The following is a 23,926-nucleotide window of genomic DNA, read 5'->3' on the forward strand; positions in this document are numbered from 1 at the left end:
TAATCATAAGGTGATTCACCTTCATGGCTCTGGTCGAACTTCCATCAAACCAACTCGAAGGACTGCCACTGATGTCAGTGGGGTTAGGCCAACTCAGTTACCGGTATCCGGGACCACTGGGGCAGCAGGCTTTTAGATGAAGTGCTTGGGTGAGAACAGTGCTGTGGGCCTGTGTCTGCCGTGTTAGTCTCTAGTGTGTGCTGCATGACCTTTGCTTCACAAGCCCATAATTGCTGCCTTACAGATTCTATGGCAGAAGAAATAATTATTGTTAAATCAAAACCATATCATATAGGGCTGGATCTGTCATGCAGCTGAATAAACCACAGCTTTCCACACTGCTATTCACCATAGACATTCTAGTGTTCTCACTTGCCATCGCTGACTTCTTGTTTATTTGATGAGCAGATAACTATAGAAAATGTCTGGTTACTTCATCATTAGAGAGTGAATAAACTTGCTTATGAATGTAAGAGTCTGTTAGTCATGACTCCCTTAAAATGTTATCTCTTCTGATAAGTAAAACAATAGCACCCATCCTCACGTGGATAACATTATGTACATAATAAATGTCTTTGATTACTTTAAATGCTTTAAGTAGAGTTGTCTTCCCCTCTTCATCTCAGCTCACCAGAGTACCTCTGAAATAGTTGAGTTATATTTAAATAACTGTGTTTATGTCTTTGAAAAGCACAAGGTGAAATAGCCTGTTTTCCATTAAGCCAACGGACCTGGTGACCTCTGTTTGTGTAAGAAGGTTATGCAAGCTATTTCAGTGACTCTTTCCCAGCGCAGCTCACCCCAGCGTGTTTCCCCAGCATTTGTTAGTTTGTCCTCCATCCAAGCCTCACTTGGACTCCCTTCTGACTCCTCTGGCTGTCTTCACATCTCTTCATTTACTTCACAGATGCATCACCTTCCTAGGTCAATCTTACTTTAAACTTCCTGTCCTCATTTTGCACTGCACCTCCTATTATAATTTCAGCTCTAATGAGCAACTCTGTTCCTCTGTGCCTCCGTTATGCCTCACTTCTGCCTGTTATTCTCAACTGGTTGGAAGCCTCGTAACTTGCAAGATATCAGCATTTTATATTGAAATGTTAAACATGTTGAACCAGTTCAGAAGTAGGCATCTTTCCAGTGACACAGCTTCAATTTCAAACGTTAATAAAAATTCCTAACATTGAACTCGATTTGGGACTGGACGACTCACAGGCTTGATTATGTGATATACTGTCTCCCACTTCTAAGTTGTTGGTTCAAATCCAGCCCAAGTCAGTAGCTGCTGAGAACTGTTGACATACATTCTCTGCTTAGTGATCTACATTGATTTGTGTTTAATATTCATGCTTAACGTTCTCATGCACCTTGTATAACCTTCCATGTCAGCATCTTCCTTTGTAGCTGAAGTTGGATGCAGTATAGAGATAAAATTCCCATCTCAACAATTCATGGAGACCCAATAGGAAGCGGGAAGTGGGAGGAATTTTGTCCTCTATATGGATAAAAGTGGGACTTGTGCCCACGGCATGTAAATAGCACGCTTTCCATTTGGTATTCTCATCCTGCCTACACTGAAATGCCAGAGCAAGTTAAGTTACAGTTTTCCTCTTTCCCGTTCACACTGAGTGAGGATGCTGTTATGTTTGCCCTCCCTGTGCATTTAATTGCCACCATGGGGTTTAGGCAGAAATTTGCCCCAAATCCTGGCTTTGTGGTTAATGCTAGATCACCTCTGGGTGTGCTGGGACAAGGTGAGTCACAGGGAATGACTTTTCCCCATGTGCTCTCTTGAGAAGGTCGGTAGTGACCTACCCTGCTGTAACATGCAACTTCTGGTACTGCACAGAACTCTTACAGCACTGCTGCTTTGCAAAAACAGAACGCTTTAGAAAAGGGCTGAGAGCCTCCTGTTAACAAACACGGGTAGTGAAAGCATGCTTTCCAGCAAATAAGGATCAGCCAAGAATGCAAAAACCTGCCTTCTATGCCAGTCTGTTACATTTTTGTAGCAGGACCTTTGCTTGATTCTTTGAGTCCATGTTGGTCTACGGGACAAGTGGATCCAAGGAGCCCTTCCTTGTGAATGTCTTGTTGAGCTTACACTATTTGTGAGTTGGTCCTTCAAGTATTGAAAGACTCTCTTTTGGATTACACTGCCTGTAGTCATGAGAGACAGACCACTTTCCTCTTTTCTGTGTTGGCAGCTGATCATCCTCTTCTATTGTCCTTCAGAGAAATGGTGACTTAGGCATGAGTGCTGATTGTGTGGAGGACAACTGTGCGTCCTGCACAAGTTTAACAAACAGCTATAATGACAGCCAGGTCACCTCGGGTAGCCTTACTAGCCCTGATTGCCACTCATTTCTAAAGTGAATCAGCATCTGACTCACCCTGAGCTCTGTGCAGACCAATGGAAAGGTTTGGCTTTTGCAGAGAGGCTGTGGAGAATCTCTTATTAATAGGCAGCTGAAGTGCTTATTTGAAACAGAGGGAGTAGTAGTAGTTCATGGTATTTCCACTTCTGGGTGTGGTTTTTTTTTTTTAAGGTTTTTCTTCATCATACTTCATTATTTACCTTGCCAGTCTCTTTCTGCTTGAAGAAAAGCATTTGTTTTACAGCTGATGATGTTTTCCATCAAACTTGTGTGTCTTCCCCCTACTTTATAATCTCTCCCTTCCAGAAGGGGAGTGTGTGACAATAAACCTTGGGGTTTTTCAGTGGTCTGTTACCAGCCACAAACGTGCAGCTGTTTGAAAAGCTTAAATCGTATTTTAAATCAGCTTCCCTCAGCCTTTGGCATTATTCTTAAACTCAGATGTGGGGCTTTTAATAGGAAACCTGTTGAGAGTCATAGTGGTTCTGATGAAGATTTGTATACATGGCCTAAGAACTTGGAGGTGCAGTGCACTGTGCATTGAAGGCTTTCCACAGGCTTTGGTAGGCTTTGGCTCAGGCTTTTAAAAAATAACAGGAAACATTGGAAAAAGCACCAAGGGTAAACAGAACAGTTTAGTTACATTTACTGTCTAGAGGAGAAGCTTTACTAATGACCAAAATAAACAAAGCAAGTGCATTTATTTAGCATTGCTGTGGGAAAACAAACGTCTTAATTGCATTTAGCTAAAAAAGAGTTACACAAGAAACTGGCCAGCTCAGGCCCAGAGTGTAATTCTGGCATGCTGACCCAATTCTAATTGCTGTGTAGACTCTGACAGAGAGTGGTGTCCTGGAAGGGAGCACAGGCTTCAGAGAGGCCAGAGTATGGAGAGACTGCGTGGTGTTTTTTATTCATAGCAGAGTCTCATTTTGCAAAAAGCAGCTTCAAAGAGATTTGGTTTTGTTGCCTTGTAGTGACTTGGGATAAAGCTTGCCATGTCATGACTCTGTTAACAGGCAGAGCTCAGGTCAGTCAGCTTGTTTCTGGACTCACATATGGTAATCAATAATAAATATGCTGTGGGACTCCATCAGTGATCCCTTGCGTCTTCAACTGATAACCATTGCGTTATTTACATTAGAAGAGAATCTGGAGTGTGAAACCAGAGTCCCATTGTGCTTACTCTGAATAAATACACAATGAAGGGACCCTGCTGAAAAGCTGACAGTCCCAGCCATTCTTGCTTGCCTGTGTGGAATCTTGTTATCTTCAGGAGGGAGAGTGTGATGAACCAAAGGCCGATATTTAACTGCATAGAATGGATTTAATGATTGTGGTAGTAAGAGCACAAAGTGAAATTGAGTCCTGCTCATCTCTAATGGCTGTGCTGGCTTTGCAACATAAAAGGTATTACGCAGCATGTGTTTGCCACCCTTGGTAAAAGGGATACTAATGACCTGAACAGCACACGGGGTCTCCAAGGTTATGTAGTGCCAATTTAACCTTCTAATCTAAGAGCCATTTTTATTGGCTCTGTTTTCATGATCTGTCTGTGTAAGAATAGAACTCCTTCTCGTGACAGAATATTTCAAGAGACTGATTATGTGCTTCTAATTCCGCGTGAACTTCTGAGTAGCAGGTAAGATTAGATGATCACAAAGAAAAGGCAGAATACTGAATCAGCACTTGCATTGTTGTTTAGTACAAATACATAATGCTCTGTCTGATTTATCCCTGCTAAAAGCAGGGGAGCATATTAATGAAATGAATTAGCATGGCATTACATTTACTATGCGTTTAGGAAAAAATGATCCCTTTGTTGTCACTGGAGATCCTTGAACTTCAGAAAAGAATGTGTTAGCATGCTAGGGTATGCCTTGGTCCGGCAGGTCATTTAGTCCTTTCCTCGAGTGAATCATTGTAAGGTAAAGTAGATGCTGGGAAAAGTTCTGCTCTGCCAATTAAAACAGACTCCAAAGGTGTTGCTGGTTTCATTCTAACAGAAACTCATCAGCGAGGGGCCAGTAGAGGTTGCTTATATACCTTGAGGCCAGATCCCAAGCTAATATAAACTGGCATGGTTCTTCTGACTTAGCAGGGCTACTTTGATTCATACCAATATCTCAGGCTCAATTCCTCTACACTTATGACTTTTTAAAGAATTTCTGCTAAGAAACCAGGAGTGATTCAGAAAAGCAGCAATTTCCACACAAGTAAACCTTGAAAGAATTTCACAAGAAGCCTGCAAATAGCTCTGAGACGTGAGTCCTGAGTCAGTCTTTTTAGAGATTATGTTCTTTTTGTGTCGAACACCCCTGCAGAATCAAATCTGAGCAATGAGTATTAGCCTCATCACTTCTCCCAAGCAGGAGTCTTTCATGAACTCAGGTTTAAAATAAAATTAAGGACAGATATGTACTAATAAGTAACTTGCCTGTGTTGTTTGTCAACAAAATTATCCCATTTTTAATAAATTACAACGAACAAGTAATCAGAAAGCTAAAACATTTCTTAATTAAGGAGCTCTAAAACAAACTAGCCTTCCATGGAAAAGATAAAATCAGGGATTCTGAAAGAGGTTGGAAAGCTGGGAAGATGTGTGGGTTTTTCTCCACCTTTTTTTTTTTAATGTGTGGGACAGCTGAATTGACAACAAGGACTTACCAGAATGGGAGCGTGCACTGCTGAGTCCCATGCCATAGAAACCTTGTCAGAGCAGAAATCTAGGGGACATAAGTTCAAGTCTCAACAGTGTGGCAGTCACAAGGCAGGCAAGCTGGCAGAAACCTTGGAAACCTGCATTGTTTCCATTAGAAAAGTTAACACAATTGCAGTGTGACTACAGGAGGCCTTCTAATCTGGCATTTTTAGACAAGCAAAGTTTCCTCCGGAGGACTTCCAACAAATTTACCTGACTTGCTTCATCGTGTTCAGGTCTTCCCTTCCTCAAGTTCGGTAACACGGGCTTATTTGCATTGCAGGAATACTGCAGGAACTTTCTTCCTAGCATGTGAACAGTTTTCTCGGTTTGTAGAAACAACATGAGTAAAATATTTGGAGTGAAACGCAGGCAACGTTGAAGTCAATGGCAAAACTCCCATTCACTTCAACAGAGCAGGAATTTCACTCTTTGCTGTTTTTAAGTCAGACTTACTAATAGGCTGTTAAATTATTCCTGCCTGCATCAAACAAAATGTGCTTGATGTTAATGTTTCTGCTGTGTTCAAAACCCACAAAGGTTTAGAAACAAGCATAGCTGTGAACTTCTAAAAATTGTTAAATGTAGTTTTGCTAGAAATAATAATGTCCCTGGAGATAAACCTAGAATAATAGACTGCTGTATAATCTTCGCTTTAAGCTAAAAATAGCATAACTGGTGGTTTAATCTAAGCCATAATTATCAAGCTGCTGAAGCTGGTTTTGGTTCATTGCAACTAGAAATGTATGTTGTGTTTAGATTTTGAACAGTTGAATCCCAAAAATGGAAAGAAGCAAAGCCAAGAGTGTAGTCAGAAAGCAAACAGGAGCCTTGAAGAAATAACGTGTATTAAAGCGTCCAATACCATTTTTTAAGGGACTGCTTCTGCCCTGCTCAGTCCAGCAGGTTGGAGACCTACAGAGTTCCTGTTAATCTGTTTTTGGCCCAACACTGGTGGCTGTTACTTTGCTAAAATGTGACCCTGGCCAAACGAGACACTTTTTGTCTGAAAACCGTTTTCCACTTCACGTTGGAATCAAAGGAAAGATGTTAACATCTCAAAATGTTATTATTCTGTATAACTTCAAAAATAATTTTAATGGTCGTTCTGAAGTAGGATGGAAAATCCTTAACTTTCTTTTGTTGCTGGGCAGCATGATACAATAAGCTGAGTGCAGAATTGCCATTTAGGACTTCTGACATTTCACTGGTGCAGCAGATGAACCTGTGTACATCATTTATCCTTCTCTGCTGCCTTTGGAGCTGTTCCTGAAGGCTCACCTCATCCAGAGGAGATTCACCTTCCTAGAAAGACAACAGAGCGAGGCTCCTCTGAACGGTGATTTACAGTAGCAGCCCATGGTGGACATTTCTAATGGCAGAAGTGTCCTGAGGGGTAGAGTGGAGAGAACTTTTAAAGTAAGACTTTTTTGTTTTAGAACACTAAAATTCTCAGTGAATGTATTTAAGTTCCTCCCAGTATATTTGTACTACACCATTCGCACTGTTTGTTTAGATTGCTTGTTTTGCTGAGTAGGTTATATTCTCTTCTTGCTGGCATTGGGCAGTCTCTGTGCTTGTTTGGACAGTGCTTGCAAAAATGGGAGCTTGATTCTGATTCAGGCTACTTGAGCTTTGCTGTTAGAGTCATCGTAGAGTCACAGAATAATTCAGGACAGAAAGGCCAGTGCAGACCGTGTGATCTAAACAGGAACTCAACACTTCAGAGTTAGATGAGAGAGATGGTGTAATGCCACAAAGTTAGAGAAATCTTTCTTAACAGAGGAATTGCTGCAGATTTACCCTGAGAGAGCAACAAAATTGGCCCATCTCTAGTGTTAGTTTGACCGTTTTATCAGCGTGTTTGTAGGAGTCGTATCCACTGGATTTGGGAAAGAGTTTCCAAATTTTCAGTAAATACTATCTTTGATGTTCTAGCAGATATCCTTCAGATCTGTTACACAGGCTGACTCTTCATGAACCCACAAGTAGTTACAATTTCTAGTAGGAAAACCCAGGTGAAGCACATTTAAAAACTTCCAGCAAACAAATATTAGAACCTGGGTGAAGTTAAGGCAGTGGATAAATTGAAGGAACCTTCCATTTATAGTTTAATTTTATATATTATACATATATACACACACATATATATACAATAATAAAAAATATAAACAACTCTATAGTTTATTCATGAGACGTATTCCAGCATGAGGTGAATATTTCCGCATTATTTGTGTAGCCTCTTCCTGACTCTGCTAACAGCTGTGAGATTTGAAAATGTCCAGCGTGGTAACCTGATAGACGTTTTTCTTGTTTTGTTTTAATTGAACAGCATGGGAATGAGCCATGATGACGATCATCCTCCCTGTGCAGGGAGGTCTCATATTATGTCTGGAGAATGGGTCAAGGGCAGGAACCCCAGTGACCTCTCCTGGTCTTCATGCAGTCGCGATGACCTTGAAAACTTCCTAAAGTAAGGATTGCACCGTACTCTTTCATTGTGGTCTTACACATACAGTTAAACTCTGAAAGCAGCTAGCGCCTTTATTGCTAGGAATGGATTCAGCATGGATAATTAGGAATAGGGGTGGAAGTGAAAGGAAAATAATGAGAGAAGTTTACATTAAAGTGTAAAGTTGAAAAAGGAGTTGCATCTGAACCCACTCTGGTCCCTGACAGAGGGAAGATGACTCAAAGATATTCCAGTTTGTCAAAAATTGTTTTGAAGACAAAGGCAAAAATCTTTCCTTTATTTCTGTGCTAGATAAGAAGCCAAGGGCTTAAAATTCAGCTAGGGGGATTCAGGTGAGACTTGATAGAAGGCTTTCTAGGGATCTTTGTAAAGCTTGTAAAGCTACTGGGCTTTAGCCTAAGGGCAGAATTGAGTCCCCATCAGATTTCAGACAAATATTTACAGAGAATGATGTAAATGCAGTGTATTCTGCTTCAAGGCCTGAGGTGGAGGGATGAGTTCTCAAGAACCTTTCTATTAATAGGCTTAGTGATTCAGCTTCCAGAAAGATATTGGGAAAATCATCACTATTTCATAGAAGGTCATCAGATTCCCTATTAAAGATAGGACAACAGCTGCTCTACAGCAGTGATCTAACGTTCCAGTTCAAAGGTGCTTTCCCTTAAAGGCATGTTTAATTATCTCACTCCACAGGTCCAAGGTCAGCACCTGTTTGCTAGTAACAGACCCCCGAAGCCAATATGCAGTGCGGCTCCCTCACAAGCTGCCAGGAATGCACTACAGTGCCGATGAACAGTGCCAGATCCTCTTTGGGACCAATGCTACATTCTGTAAAAATATGGAGGTAAGAGCTCGTGGAGTATATCTGGAAATGAGGTTGGGATGTGGAAATATAGCTGTTTAATGTTGAGGAAGTGAAGGAGTCTGAGCCTTCCTCAGAACTGTAGTGGGATTTTCGGAGTATTTAGCACTGCTGATACAAAATCAGTAGACAAGCTTTCTTTGGTTTTCATGTCAACAGCACATACGTACTTCTGCAGTCCTCTTCTTTTCCCCACATCGGTCTTGTTAATGTCCCACAGCAGACACAGAAGAACTTCTGTTTGTACTCATTCTTAATTTAGGCACTCTTCCCTTTCCACACTGTTTCTCAGAAGGACTCAATAGAGATTGTATTCCTGATAGTTCAGCTGAGATGAAAGTATCTTCTCACAGGAAAGCTCTCCTAGTAGATGTCTGTGTGGATCTTTCAGTAGACTTTACCTTTGGACCATTACAGTGTCCTTATAAGCTGACTCTAACTCCTTGCAAAGGAAATATTAATGACTTTTTCCTTTGTGGTATCAATTAAATGTTTATGCAGAATCAGGCCCCTTCCTATGTGTTTTCTAAGCAAAATGATCTTTAGTCACACTTTGGGTGCAACATGGCTTGTATCATATGGCTGGGCAGCATAATAGAAACAGTGATTTTTGGTATTTCTAGAAGTAGATCGTATTTGAGATGAGGCAGCCTAACTTTCCTAACTTATTTTTCTGACTTTTTTCTTTTGTCTAAATTTCTGAACTTTGATATCTAAATTCTTCCTAAAGTCTTACATGTAATTAGATGTCTTGTATCCTCACCAGAGCTTGTCTACATCTCACTTCAAATAGGGACTGAAAAAAGACTTCCATCATGGCCTCAGAAATACCCAGAAGAAAGTCATGAAGCCCTGTATCATGTAACCAGTACCAGATGGGAGCAAAATCTGTTCTAGATAGGTATAGAGTAGTCAGGTTTCTTGCTGTCATTGATTAGCCACTTGTAAATTGTCCTTCAATACCATTCTGAACAATCTCAAGATCTGAAATCGTTTCTAACAGTGAAAATAATAATCAGTGATAACTGAGGTTTCTAAGTGCCAAATGACTAAAACTGTTGAAAATGTGCAAATCATGGGAACGCGGTCTTAGTTCCAAATTTGTTGTTTTATTTGTTTTGGATTTGGAAGCAAGCTAATTTAAAACAGTAAGAAAAGAATCTGGAGAGATTCTATTTTCCAGATCCACCAAGAAAATGCAGACCACTGGGACTACCAAAGAAGAAGCAAAATGTTAGAATTTAGGTCTGTAAAGAAAATCCCAGATCTACCTAGGATAGTTAAAGTTTTTCCACTTGTGTGGGTGTCACAAAGCTTGATTAGTGTTGGAGCAGATATTCTATTTTCCTTATGACTGAAAAAAACCCAAACATGTTCTGTTTCATCGGATTGGCCGATGCTTAAGAAGAATGTCAGCCTACTGCTAGGTGGTCAGCATTTCTCATGCATGTCCACCAGTACAGTCTGGAATTGTTTCAGGAACAAATTTCTTGCCAGAATAACAAACCAACAGGTGCTTTTCCTCTCTGCAAGATACAGACAGCAGGTATTTGTGTCTCCCATGATTTTTAACCTTAGAACACAGTAAAAGCTGTGTTCTTTCCTTCCATCCCTGCCTCAGAATCTCACCTCAAAAAGGATGTTTGCTAAACCCTTAGTAGTTTCTAAAGAAAAGCCTTGTAAAACTTCTGCTAATTAAAAAGAGCTGACAAACACTTAGAAGTATTTATTTTTCCCTATCAGGCGTGTCTTAGAGTTAATATTCACACTGTGAAGCTTTGGATCAATTATGGCACAAATTTACGTAAATAATTGCCTCCTGTTATGCTACTCTGAAATGGAGTTTGAAGGCAATGAAATTAATTATCTTGAGGAAATGATCATCTTAAATTTTTAGACCTTGAGAGATTTTTTTCTTTTCACCTTTGTGTTTCTCATGCTTCATCTGCAGAATGCTTGTATTGTAAGTCTCAAAGCTGTCTACAAAAATATGAACCAAAAAAAAAAATTGGCACTAGTCATTGGCATTAGCTGTAGAAATTATTGGCAAATGTAGCTGTCTCCTCTTCTAGCCAATGGTAATGTGGTATTTTTAATTCAATAAAGTATTTAAAAAAAATCTAAATGTAGAAGTAATAAACATTTGACAGTAAATATTTGTTACAAAAAGGAAATAAACTTCAGGAAATTAGCCTGTTCAGTCTTTTTATGATGGCATGTGTCTACTGTCTACTTTTCTTACTTAACAGAAGACCTACATCATAATGTTGCGCTGGGGATAGCTGAGCCACATAATTACATCAGGCAAACTAGAGACCTATATGCAAAAATGCATACAGTACAGTTGATTGTAGAGCAAATTTCAGAGATAAATTTGAAATTTTACTTTTTTTGTGAACCCACAGAAACTTTCTGTGCAGTAAGCTCTTTCCCCTTATGGCATCAAGAAACAAATTTTTAAAGGAATATAATATCCTTTGCTTTCACAGAGAGCCAGGTGCCTAAATGCTTGGCAGCGTCTGGACTTCAGACACTGCTCCAACTTGATAGTTAAACCACGAATATTGAACCTTATCTTGATATTTCAGATTGAGTCTCCACAGTTCCTCTTCCATATTTGTTCTTGATGGTAACTCATGTGGCATAATACCTCCATCCCTGGAGGTGTTCAAGGCCAGGCTGGATGGGGTCCTTGGCAATCTCGTTTAGTACCAGGTCCAGAGGTTGGTGGCCCTGCCTGTAGCACGGGGGTTGGAACTTGATGATCCTTGAGGCCCCTTCCAAACCAAGCCATCTATGGTAATACAAAATAGTGGCCTTCAGAATTGTAACAGTTTGCCAAACCAGAAAAAGGTAGGTCTTGGCTGTCCTGTTCTAAATTTGTAAAACAACAATGAAAAACTATAACGTAGGCTGACTTGTATGTACACTATGCCTTTGGGCATTCCTTTTTAATTTGGACACTGACTCTACATTTTAATATAGTTAAATTTAAAAATATTTAAAAAAACATTAATTAACAGAGTAAGCACATGATAATCAACTCTACAATTGTCTGCTGTTGTAAAATACTTCTTACTTGCGTAATTCAAGATCAGATTCTGTAACATCTCTGTTAGGTAAGATGTCCTTGTGCATGCTGACTGTTTAAGGAGCTTTTAGGCTGGAGGGTTGTCAGGCAGGGAGCAATCATTTCTGTTAATTGAACAGTACTATTTCTATTATGGTATATAATGGTAATAACTAACAAGATTACATGCCCTCTTGCAGTGGATTTCTGGTCCACCTAAGAGTTTGTACAGTCCTTTCTGTTTCGAGGGAGAGAAGTTGCTGTTAGCAGAAATTAGATAAAGGATTCCACTGTTGTCAAGTTCTGAGCAAAATCGGAAAATGCACTTTTGACACTGCATAGTGCATTGTCAGTGTACCCTGAACACAGAGACCTTTTTGGGCTCTGGTTGCTGAATGCTGATGGGAGTTCAGGGCCAATATGCTAGGTTGTGCAAATTACTGGAAATTCAACCTGCCTGGCCTCTGTTCTTCAGATCTCTGTGATGAATCAAGTATTGTGAATTCATTTGACCCCCACGCAGGAGGAAGTAAAAGGCTTCTGTCCCACTCGAGCCACGAAGACCTCTGCAGAGAGTAGACTTTAACACTTTGCTGTCCTTTCATTTAGCAAGGCGATCAGTGAGACAAAAAGCATAAATGCTTTATGACTGAGTCTGTCTCAAAGCAGAAGTGGTGTTTCTCCTCAGAAATGCATAAAAATGCACCGATCATAATTTCATGTGAAAATATCCTGTGTGTATAATCTGAACTCAGAGTTTATTTTTCAGACTGGCATGCCTAATAGAGGCTTTTGCACTGAAATTATATATTAATGGAAAAAATGTGATTTCTATCTCTTGTATCCAGTGTTCAGCTTTTTGTTTAATATGACTTTTGGCTTATTTATTATTAACACATTTTTGCGGGTTTTTACATAACCATTATCTTTCAGCATTGTTTTGAGTCAAAACTGTGCTTAGGCTAAAATGGCATGTGGGAAGAGATTAACATTGCTACAGGGAAGTTTTTTGCTGAAAAAGGGGCACTCAACTCGGATGTAACTGGGGATGTGGATTTTGACATGATACTGATTTTAGAAAATTCGAAACAGCTAGAATTGGCTCTACTGTTTTCCTTGAACTGAAGTTGTTTTGCAATAAATATATGCATCTCCCAGTTTCTGAGAGCCGCAAAGCAGCAGCATGAAACAAGAAGGCATAATTGACTGTAAGCCAGACATGGCTGAATAGACTTCTGGGCTAAAATGGGAAAGGAACAGAAAAGAAAATGTAAGGGAAGAGGAACTGTAATTAACAAGAAGAAGCAACAATTGTAATAATTAAATGGATTGTAAATATCCCTTCAGTTTTCATATTTTATGGTATTGATGGTGAATATAATAATAATATAAGGAAATGGGGGTCTTTCTGTGGTCTTGATATTAATCACAAAGAGACTGCCAGGGTGGACTCTTGGACTCCACGCATGTGAATCAATAGGGCTCTGTTTTCTTTATTTGCAGTCATTTGTGAGATCCAGACAACAATAGTAAGCCCTATTATTTAGTAATGTATAGACTATTTACAAGAACATGGTATTTAGATTGTGAGCTGATTTCCTCTGAAAATAATAGAGGTTATTGTCATTTTCTATATCACCAGGGACGTGCCTACAGAATTTTCTTTCACACGCACACATTTTAACTTCTGTGTAAATACAATAATAATGTATCTGGAAAATGATGATATAATAATAATGTAGCTGGAAAAACTGAGGGTTGCAGGGAAGAAGCCTAGAAATTCTAAAAATAAAATTAGAAGATTTTTTTAATAAGTAAAGGCAACAATTTTCTCAATTGCTATACTGTATTTTATAGTTTTCCTAATGCAGATTGTTAAAATGTAGACTATTTTCACGTTGAAACATATGAAACTGAAGTGTCCTATTTCACTGCTTCTGTACTTTGCAGAGAGACCTTTTTCTCTTTATTTTCAGTGGAAATACTTTTTGTTTAAGAGAGAGAAAGAGAGAGAGAGAGAGAAGCAGAGTTCCTGCCTGGGCAGCACAGCCCAGTTTACAATTATTGGAATGCTTCAGAAATTTTTGTATGTGTTTCAGTTTGGAACACGGTCAAAACACATTCTGGTGCAGTGGTTTAAAGAAAAATAAAAAGAGAGAGGGGAACCAAAATAAAATTATAAAAATACAATGTGGAAATTTAAGAATATAAAAATAACAAACTCTTAAAAATAATACAGGTAGCCTATTAAGAATCAAGCACTTGAGCTTGGAAATTCTACCTTTTTCTTATTAAGACACAGAGGGAGGGAGAAGGAATTAGTACAGCCTTATGATGTGGCATCTACAGCTGAAGCTTGAACTTAACGAAATTAGCCAAAATACTATTGAGTATCAGCCTGAAAATAGTGTGTAACAAGCTTGAAGGGCGTTCAGACCTCTCCCACTGGCCTTCTGGGAACTTCCCATCTGTGAAACACTTCAAGAGAAAACTCCCATAATCTTCACAGCCACATCTAAACACTGGGTGTACATATCCGTGTTTATTTTTGCTAGTCCTCTCTTCTCTTTCCCTATGGCTGAGAAATGCAGTCTGTGTTTCCATTTTATTTATTCCCTCCGTTATTTTTTTTTTAGTTTTGTTTTTTTCTTTCAAAATGAACAACACAGAATTTTTACATTTCTTTGTCTCGCCATTTCTCCTGCAGTGCTTTTCATAGAACCCTAGGAGCAGAGTTTTACTATGACAGATGATGGCATACTTGGCAAACAGTCCCTGCTGCATCCATTCTAGAGGGGTCAGGGCTCATCTTCCTGTCTGTAAGCATGCTTTGGGCAGTTCCTAGGGAGACTGCTTTTGCTAACATTGTCAAAACAGGAGCTGTCTGGGCTTTTCAAATCATTAGACTATCATCTACTGTTAGAAAGAAGAATATAACCAATTGATTTCTTTCAAACTTAAACCATCCTAATCTGTCTGTGGTGTGCATGGTATGTCATAGTAGTTACTGCTTTGGTATTTAGTAGATTTTTTTTTTCTCTCTCCCAGAAATACGAAGAGGAATCTTTGTATCACAATACAACATTGTATCGTGATTGTAGATGAGAAAATCTCTTAGTATGTAGGTATAAGGAGTTAGGTGCATCTAACTCCTAAAGGTGCATAAGGGATTCGTGTCTTGGTAACTGGTGTAAAGCATATCAAACCATCTACTCAGATAACCAAACCCAGCGTGCTACCCTTCATGTTTGCTGGTCTCGGTTTGTTGTGTTTTCTCTGATACAGAACATTAACAAATCTCAAATTCTTATCATAGACTTTTTGTACTGTTCTGCAAGGAAAAAGGGTAGCACCGGAAAGCAGTTGACGCTGAAGGGCCATTTCCTCAAGGGTACTTTAACTCTCAAAGACCAGTTCCTCGGAAGCTAAAACAAACTCTTTGACTGTGCACTTAGTCCAATGTTGATGACTTTCCAATCCCATAAGTGCTGACGAAGAGGCCATTCTTTGAGTTAACAGTATTGCAGTGATATGAAAACTAACATAAAGGGGAATCAACTCAGAATTTGTTGGCTCCAAGCAGAAAAGTTATAGGCCATGCTTGTCTAAAAAGCATTGATGAGCCTTCAAGTTTCTGTTTTTTTCTGAAGAAGCACATAGTCAGGTAGTGAAAACAAAGAGATGTTTTTTTAAAAAAAATCTTCTTGAACTGTGTCTCTTCTTAGGCTCATTTTTTAAATAATGGACTGAGGTGGTTTCTGTCCGACAGCAAAGAGATCCATTCTTCTTCGTCACTGCTGTACGTATAATGAGTTTGCTGGATTGTTGGCCAGTTTTGTTAAAACAAGAACTTAGTGGATATTGACCACTGCCTGAATATTCTGGGTTAGATCTTGTGATCATTTCTCGAGCCTTTCCGTGACATTTGGATCACATCTGTCATTTGGACAGACATGCAAACCTTTTCACTATTGGACCTACCACTTGTTCCTTGGATTATCGACTCTACAGAAAGCTCAGCAGCTGCCCACTGATACATACACCCAAGTATTACAGTTATCTTATCTGGGGCAGCAAATGGCTCCTCTTCTGAAGCGCCTTCCAATTTTATACTATTATGATTTTCAGAACCTTTCATCTAGTTTTCAACAGGAAGAAACTGCACTAATGCCAGTGGCAAACAACAGTGCTCACCTCCTTTGCAATCCATGTAGATTGTCTGTTGTTTATCTATTGCAAAGTAATGGCACTGACAGAAAAGGAGGGTGTTGTTTTTCCCACTGTGTTGTGTAAAGAGGGCCTCCTCAGAAGCATGCTGTGAGGCTTCAAACACATACACAGGGCTTTGAACAGAAGAGTGCGTTTATTCTACTTAATAGGTGTTAATTAGGATTCTGTTTATCAGCATGTTTTATCTCACTGTTAGCTATTTGCCAATCCAAAACCTTGGCAAAATTAAAGAGATCGGATATTTCATTGGAAGCCAGTCTATTTATAAGTGTGCCCTTGTGTTAAGTGGTCTCTTGCTTCTCTTCCTTAAGGATATTTGTTCTTGCTAAGTCCTTCTTTCATAATCCTCTCGTTTTGACAGCAAAATTGGTTTCATGGTGGTTAATTTTGCTCCTGGATATAAGAAGCTGCCCATCTTTCCAACGGGCAGCTAGCAGCAGGAACAAATTCTTTTTCAGAAGAACTAACTGTGAGGTTTTTTTGTAGTGGTGGTTGTGTTGTAGTTTGTTGGTTTTGGATGAATCTAAGATGGGGGAGTGAATGTGTAGGGAAGGAACTAGCTTCTGTAGAGCTGTTAGCTGGGGGGTAGGCTCTCTTTATTCACTGGATTCTCTTTTTGTTTTGGAGATTTGGAAGCTCCCCTTTGTAGGTAATAATTTGAGGCTTGAGACAGAGGAGTTTTGTGAGCATTCTCTTCTCACTGAGATCATATGAGGTCATTGGACAGAATCACACAGCTTTTAGTAACTGGTGATGCAACAGCTAACCCAGAAACTAACAGACTCTAGTCTGATTGCCTGTGGGCAAAGAGCTGGCTGAATTAATGCTGGCTTCCCGTTTCCAGCTGCAGTACTCAGTTAAAGAGCCTTAAAATAGATTACTTTCCTAGAGCCACATGTGAGTGGTCGTAGTGCTTCACACGCTGTGAGGCTGTGCTGGCATGTGTCTGGGATGGGGCTGCATGCAAGGTAAATACCATCTTCAGAGACGGTATGTGTTGTGCAGACGTATGAGAGACTGTGAAAGGTGGGAAGGCCCACAGCCAGACATGTTCCTGGGGGTGTCCCAGGAGTTTTTTCTAGTTTTACTCTGAAGTTTAGCCAGCAGGCAGTGCGAGTCTGTGGCTGTGACACTGAGCAGAGGGCTGCTGAACTCCGAGCGGAGTTTCTGCTCGCGTCTGAGCGGACTTTCAGTAAGACATTTAATCCCTTCCTGTTCCTGACTTGTCACCTAAAACAAAGAGGAAAAGCTTCTTTTGTCTCCGTAATTCCAGGAGCCTGTTTAGATTACAAATTCTTTGAGGAAGAGAAAGCACCTGGCACAGTAAGGCCCCTTTCTCAAATAGGTGCCATTGTAACAGCTGCAATCGGAAGCGTCATTCACTGCCAAGCAGCCATCCCCAGCTTGGGAGCTTCCGGGCGCTGACCTCTCTCAGGACTGACTTCTAACAGCTATGCAGGCAAGTTCTTCTGTCTTGCAGGAGTTTCTGAGAGACTTAAATTTGCCCCTTTGATTTTGGTTTGTTTTCTCTCTGTATAAATTCCTTAAGGTTTCAGTTGAAGAAGTATTGCAATTTTATAAAAGGAAATCTGCATTTTTATTGAAGTATTACATTTCAACAACCATCTCACTTTTTTTTTTTTTTTTTTTCCCCTCCTGGAAATACGTCAGGCTGGGGGCTGATCCAAGGATGACCTTTCCACACAGACAGTTTCATCAATATTTTTCCAGAGAAAAATATCTATCACTGGAAAATCCTCACAGGCACTTTGTGGATGCTGTAAGGAGAGCTTCGCAGGCAGAGATCTTTCTTAAACCTGGTTGCTGACACAATTAGCAGTAACAGAGATCTTTTGATAGCTTCTATATCAGTGTAAGCTCTGAACTGACGTTGATTTACAAGCAGCATTCTTTTAAGTCGTGCCATTTCTTGCTTTGATATTTCCCCACAAAGCTGACTATTTAATTATTTTAAAAAAATCAGTCATTGCAACTGGTTAACTAGAGGACTGTTTAATGAGGATTTCTGTTTGGGTTTATACTGCAGCTGAGGAGGATATATGATCTCTTTTGAAATGAGCTATTAACATGATAAAACATCTTGGGAATATACAGTACCAAAGCTGATGGCTTAATCTTTGCTGAGGTATCCGAAAGCTGTATGAAATACAGGGGACTGCACTAATGAGTATTTCAGCTTTGTAGTGGTATGGCACTAGAACACAGAGCTGAAGTGCAGTTACCAGATTTTTCTATAACTGCTTCCTGAAATATGCTTTGCATTTAGTATTCAGAATCAAATACAGAGATACTATAAAAATCCTATGTTCTCCATACCTCGAAAATGGGTATTTTCAGAACAGCAGGTAATGGTAAAAGAGATTTTTTTCTTTCATTTATTATTTGTGTGTGAATGTGTTCATGTATATACATGTGTATATACAGATATGCACATAGGCACATACGCATGTGAGTATTTGCACCAGCTGTGTTTACAGGCTGGTTTGGGTGCTGTGGTTCTGCTGATGCGGACTCACCTGTTTGAAGTTAGCTGTGCCCAATGCTTCCCTCAGGCCATGGCTCATAGCTGGGCCTGTTAGCTGAGTATTTCACCTTCCACATTCTTGTGGACTATGGAGGAATTCTGTTTGGCAACCAAAATTGTATAAAAAAACTGCTTTGTTTTATGACTTTCTTTCCATCACCCCTCTTTCTCTTCCCCCCCCCCCCCCCCCCTTTTTTTTTTTATTTTATTATTTTTATTTTAACTTCAAACAGGAGACTTTAACCCTCATTTACATGCAGCTTCTGGAATTCAGTGGTCCATCATATTCATAGATTGCTTTGAATTGTAGTGGTAGCTACATCTAGCACATTCTGCTTCTGTATCTAGAACATCCTATGACGCTTTGCTCTTAGGTCTGTGTCATGCTTTTAACATCTCTGTTTTAGAATTCTTTTTCAATTATTCACGTATGTAGTCTTAATATAAAGAATAACTCATTGCTTTTTGATCCCTGTGAGTTAAAACAGATGCAGGGCTGTTGTGGTTTTACCTCTAGGAAAATAAGCATCCTCTCAGAGCTGTAAGTTTGACATTTTGGGAAAATGCTTTTACAGTTTAAAGGATTTATTGCCTAGATCACTATTCTTTCTGTAAGACTTGACAGTTAATAGACGTACTTCTTGATTTTAGTGCTCTCCAGAGAAGAAGGGGTTTTGAGAACCTGGGAGTTGCAGTGTGGAAAAATCAATTTCTCAGTTTGTTCTGATATCTGTGGCTTGTCAATTCTTCTGCCTCGGTGTACCTGTCCGTACAACAGCATGTGGTGTCCTCTCTGCTAATGGGTGCTCAAGAGCTGTGGGCAAACTACTGATTAGTCACAATCATTTAGTCAAAACGACAGCTGATATTTTCTCATACGCACTACTAGCTTAGGAAAAACGTCTGGAAAATTCACTGATTCATGTTTCCCTTGTGTATTTGCTGTTGTTTGTATGCTTGATGATAGCTTTCTGTGTTGTGTTTGGTACAGATGTTGCTAAATTGTGCTGTCTGCTTCTAGTTTTTGTGAATGTTCTTTTGGTTTAAGTAGTGCAAAAGCTTCTTTCCACAAAGAAATGTAGAAGCAAAACGGGATGCAGATACTGCTGTGATAATTCATTTTGTTTCAGTGTGTTCTGCATCGTCGCTACTGTTGGGATTTACCTCGTCCACACCCTCTGCCATACAGCTCTATTTCACAGAGACACAGCATGTGTGTACACAAAACATGCATGCACCCACAGTCTTAAACATCATATTGTGAGAGAACCAAAAGGTCTGAGCATGTTGACTCAACTATTTAATGAGGTGCAATAAATCTTGACAAGACCAGCTGGCACTAGAGTCAGGCTTCTCATCTTTTTACCATTACACTGAAACGTGAACAATAGTGGAAAGAAATGTAACTCTTCTTTTTCTTTTTTTTGGTCCTCAGATCTGTAGCACTGTATTGAATTCATCTACTTTCAAGGAATGCAAAGCATGGTGGATGCTGTGGAAAAAATTAACGATGTAAAAGCCCTTTTTTCTGCTTCTTTTACTCAGATTCTGAAAATATTATTGATCTGGCAGATCACACAAGTGTGGTCACCATTAATATCCCTCTAACACGTTTGCTGAGCAGAACAGCAGTGCTGAGAAATGATACCCAAAACATGTTTGAAGTCTGGTAGTGAGATGTGTGGTACCTCATGCTGCTCTTGCCCTAACATCTGACTTTTCACCTTCTCTAGCATTTTGGACTCTAGCAGCTCCTGCTCACTCCCAAACCTTCTCTTTCTCCCAGCCTGTCTGCATTTTTATAGTTTATCACCAAGCTTCTCTGCTGTGTGGCACACTGTGAAACCCATTCCTCTTTCTTAAAACTTCTTCAGTTCTTTTTCTCTCAAAGGCCATGCCACCAGGATCAGCAGGGTTACTGACTTTTACCATGCTTAGTTCTGTGAGTACCTTTAGAGGAAAAACATGCAAGTAATTAAGCGGCTCAGACACCCAAATTTCTGAAGTGATTCCAAAGCACTCAACTTTTGTCCTCCCAAATAGGATTCCTATTTAATGAACCAGATTAATTTTAGTGAAAAAGAACTCTTTTTAAATAATGGACTTCTTATTTAGGATGGGTTTTGTTCCTGATGATGATGTCCATCAATCTCTTTTATATTCCCAGCTCAAATACTTAATGACAATCAGTCCTTAAAAATAATGGCTCCCAAACCAACTAGATGCCTCTGGATTCACATGGGAGAATGAGAGAGACTGCCTGAGCTTTGCGGTGTATCTCATAATGATAACTGACATCCAGAATAACTGCACCTCATTGCTTTACGATTACAGCATTTGATGTGTGCTGGGCTCTGGTGCTTGGTGGAAGGAGATACATCCTGTAAAACAAAGTTGGATCCCCCTCTGGATGGCACTGAGTGTGGCGCAGACAAGGTAATCAAAATACTCAGCAGCAATGAGTTTGTTTTTTCCAGCACTGTCAGCGGAGTAATGTTTCCAAGATTCAGTATTTATCATGAATCCACATTTTATACCAATACTGTAACAAAAATTGCTCAATTAACAGCTGGATTGGGTCAGATCTTACTGATTTTATTAAGCGTATTCCAGTAGCCTCTGGAGACCACGGCTTGTGGTCAAGGTGATACACAAACACTGTAGGAAAACTCCATGCCACACTGTTTAAGCGCACAGACTGAGTACCTGTGAGTCACGTTAGGTAGTCGCCCACTCTTCACAGGTTGTTCATTGCTGCAGGTGGTGTTTCAAGAGTGAGGGTTTTTTTTCAGTGCAAGCTAAGGTAAGGTAGTGTTCTTGGCTGTAATTGAGATAGGAAGTATGGGGAGCGTTTAGACTGGCATTTTGGGAGTAGAGGCAGATGGGGAACAAGAGGCCATTTAAAAACTTTTTAGTTACTAAAAGTAGCTCAAAACATGTTGAGATTAAATTCATTGATGTTTAGTTATTTTTTCAGTAATATTTGCTTTACTGTATGCATCTACTTAGATGAATAAGGTGTGTGTGGACTTTCCAGAGTCCAGGTCAATGGAGAAAACAGTTACAAGAAGCACAAAATAAACTCAGAGGTTATTAGATCTCCCTGCAGTGGAATTCACTGCTTCGGTAGCTAGCTTCAGTGCTGTAAGAGTGGGAGTTTCTGAAACTGAGCTGCTACCTCCCAGCTGTGCTAACAGAAGTATACTTAAGTGAAGATGTTTAACCTCTAGGATGGGATGTGCTGGGTGCTGTGTGGTTCATTCTCCCACTGTGGCTGATAACTCATTAAGCCACAAAGAAACTTGACGGCTTTGGTAAATGCCCACCCCCTTACTTACTAGTTTTGGATTTACTCTATGCTGTGTGGCTTGAGAGGTAAGAAAGAGTAAACTTTAAAAGATTGTTGCTAAAAAGAAAGATTAGAGGCCTATGCTTCCAAATGGAAGATAAACAATGACAAGAAAAGCTGTGCTTTGGAAAGCATAACAAGGAAATTGAGACAAGAAGTTTTTAAATATATGTTTTTCTAACTACAGGAGTCTCAGCGAATCTTTCATAATACCTCTTTGCAGTGCTTACTATATCATATCCTGGACAGAGGAGGAGAATGGGCCAAGTTTGCTACTTGGCTAGGAGCCAGCGTAGCTTATTAGAATCAAAGGTTGGTTGGGGCTTTAGCCAAGTTAGGGTCAAAATACTGGATGATTTTTTACATACAGGGAATACTGCTGATGAAGACATTGCTTTGGGATATAATTTCTTGGATTTGATTTCCATGAAAAGCATTGTTTGAAGTCTTTGCATTTAGATAATTACGTGCGTTATGAAGCAAGGGGCCAATTTCTATGATTATGTTTTCTTAATGACAGAAATTCCTGTAGGGATTGATGGAGGGTGACACTTAAACTTCTATATTTTTCTTCATCCATCACACAGAAGCCTGGAATCTCCACAGATTTAAACATGGGCATATAATCTCTGAGACATCCTTTTAAAGTCCACCAGTACAGGATTGTTTGCAAGATCCAGGGCTCCTTTCCAGACTCTGCTAACGCAATTGCATTTCAGTGGTGCCGAGCTGGGGAGTGTGTCAGTAAAACTCCCATCCCTGAACATGTTGATGGAGACTGGAGCATGTGGAGTCAGTGGAGCATGTGCAGCCGGACATGTGGCACAGGAGTGCGATTCAGACAGAGGAAATGCGACAATCCCCCGTAAGTCTTCATTGATTTCTTCTTGCATGTAGCACCTAGGCAAACCTTGCTGCAAAAATACAGTAAAGAAATGAGCAGCAGAGCTGTGGGGGAGATGCAAGAAACTTGATGTTCACCAGCAGCAAAGACTGAATCAGAATCCAAGAGCAACTACCTGGAGTAAAGCACGCTGTGTGGAAATGGCTTGAGGGGTTACCATTGGAAGTGGCCCAATGCAATGGTTCAGATGCAGATACAACTGAATTCAAGACCTGTAGTTTGGCAGAGAAAAGATACTGTGTTTTCTCTTCAGCACTGCAGTGAATGAGACAGGGTTATCTGGATCTACAGAGCAAACTGAGCCAATATGTCTTAGAGATCAGTTTTGCAGGCAGTGCTGGCTTTGCCTCTGCCTCTGGGAAGCAAAAGAGTGGCTGACAGTGGTCATAGTGTCATGTAGCAGTGTTGATCAAGTACCCTGAGAGATATTCTGTACATCAGGCTGTATTACATATGAAAAGGAGAGTATTCTGCACACACAGTACAGTGGGTATTTGGAGTTGACCTTTTCAGATTTTTTCAAGAAGAATTGGAGGTGATATAATCTCTCGTGCAGTCCTTCATCTCTCTGGTTAATTGAAGCATACCTGAAGTCCTTTACAAGAGGCCTGAACAGGTTACCACAGTGGCTGTTTAAATGAACGCCTCTGTTCAGATGCATTATCTTTTCTGAGATGAATAAGAGCAACCTTCCAAGTTATGCATCTCCAGATTTATTTATATTTTAAGATTTTCTTCACTGAAAAAGCACAGGAAACTTTACTTTTTAAATAGAGGCTGAGATTCTGGATAGCAGCAGTCACTTTGAAGATATGCCCAGATGATGGATAGACATCCACTGGCTTCTGCTGGGATATATTCATATTAAAGGGGATGTTTTTGTTTATTTCTCTCTTTTAGTAAAGCAGAACTACAACTGCATGTCTGTTATGTCCAGACTTGATTTTTACCAGCTTGTTTTCCTGAACAAGGGACTTAGCTGATTTCTTTGCTGTCAGCTACAAAAAGTCTCTTTAACCACAGCGCTGACCAAACCTAAATCCATTCATCATCGTTCCTTAAATTACAGGAAATGCTCCCTCCAAGATTGCACATTGATTTTAAAATTCTCTTGCTCATATACATTCTTGGCTGGGGATACACACGTGATCTTCTTTTGCTTCATATTCCTGGCATCAGCCCACTTCTTCTGCAGCTGGTTTATTCACTGTCCAAAAGTATTGGCTGAGGGATTTATCTTTTATTTTATATGTATTTGGTCTTCAAATTTTTTTCTTTGCTGGAATCTGTACTCCTGCCAGCTGACTTTTGAGCCTGTGGGACTATCAGTATTTTTAAACCAGTTGCTTCACTGTTTGATTTGGTTTTTCCTCTCTGTAATTTCTGTCAGTACTTGCATGCATTGCCTCCAAAT

General features: G+C 39.9%; 1 protein-coding gene across 1 annotated transcript in view; it reads left to right on the forward strand.

Moving 5' to 3' along the window:
• ADAMTS17 (ADAM metallopeptidase with thrombospondin type 1 motif 17) overlaps positions 1-23,926 on the forward strand; it is a gene marked incomplete at both ends in the record, with an annotated part of 165,463 nt that overhangs the window by 76,456 nt on the left and 65,081 nt on the right. The window contains 4 exons of the mRNA XM_079541061.1: positions 7,412-7,552; positions 8,246-8,396; positions 20,594-20,695; positions 22,328-22,473. Coding sequence (XP_079397187.1) covers positions 7,412-7,552; positions 8,246-8,396; positions 20,594-20,695; positions 22,328-22,473 — 540 coding nt within the window. The remainder of the gene's footprint in view (positions 1-7,411; positions 7,553-8,245; positions 8,397-20,593; positions 20,696-22,327; positions 22,474-23,926) is intronic.

The sequence above is a fragment of the Tetrao urogallus genome, assembly GCF_951394365.1.
Source record: "Tetrao urogallus genome assembly, chromosome: 11".
In the NCBI taxonomy this organism is placed as follows: Eukaryota; Metazoa; Chordata; class Aves; order Galliformes; family Phasianidae; genus Tetrao; species Tetrao urogallus.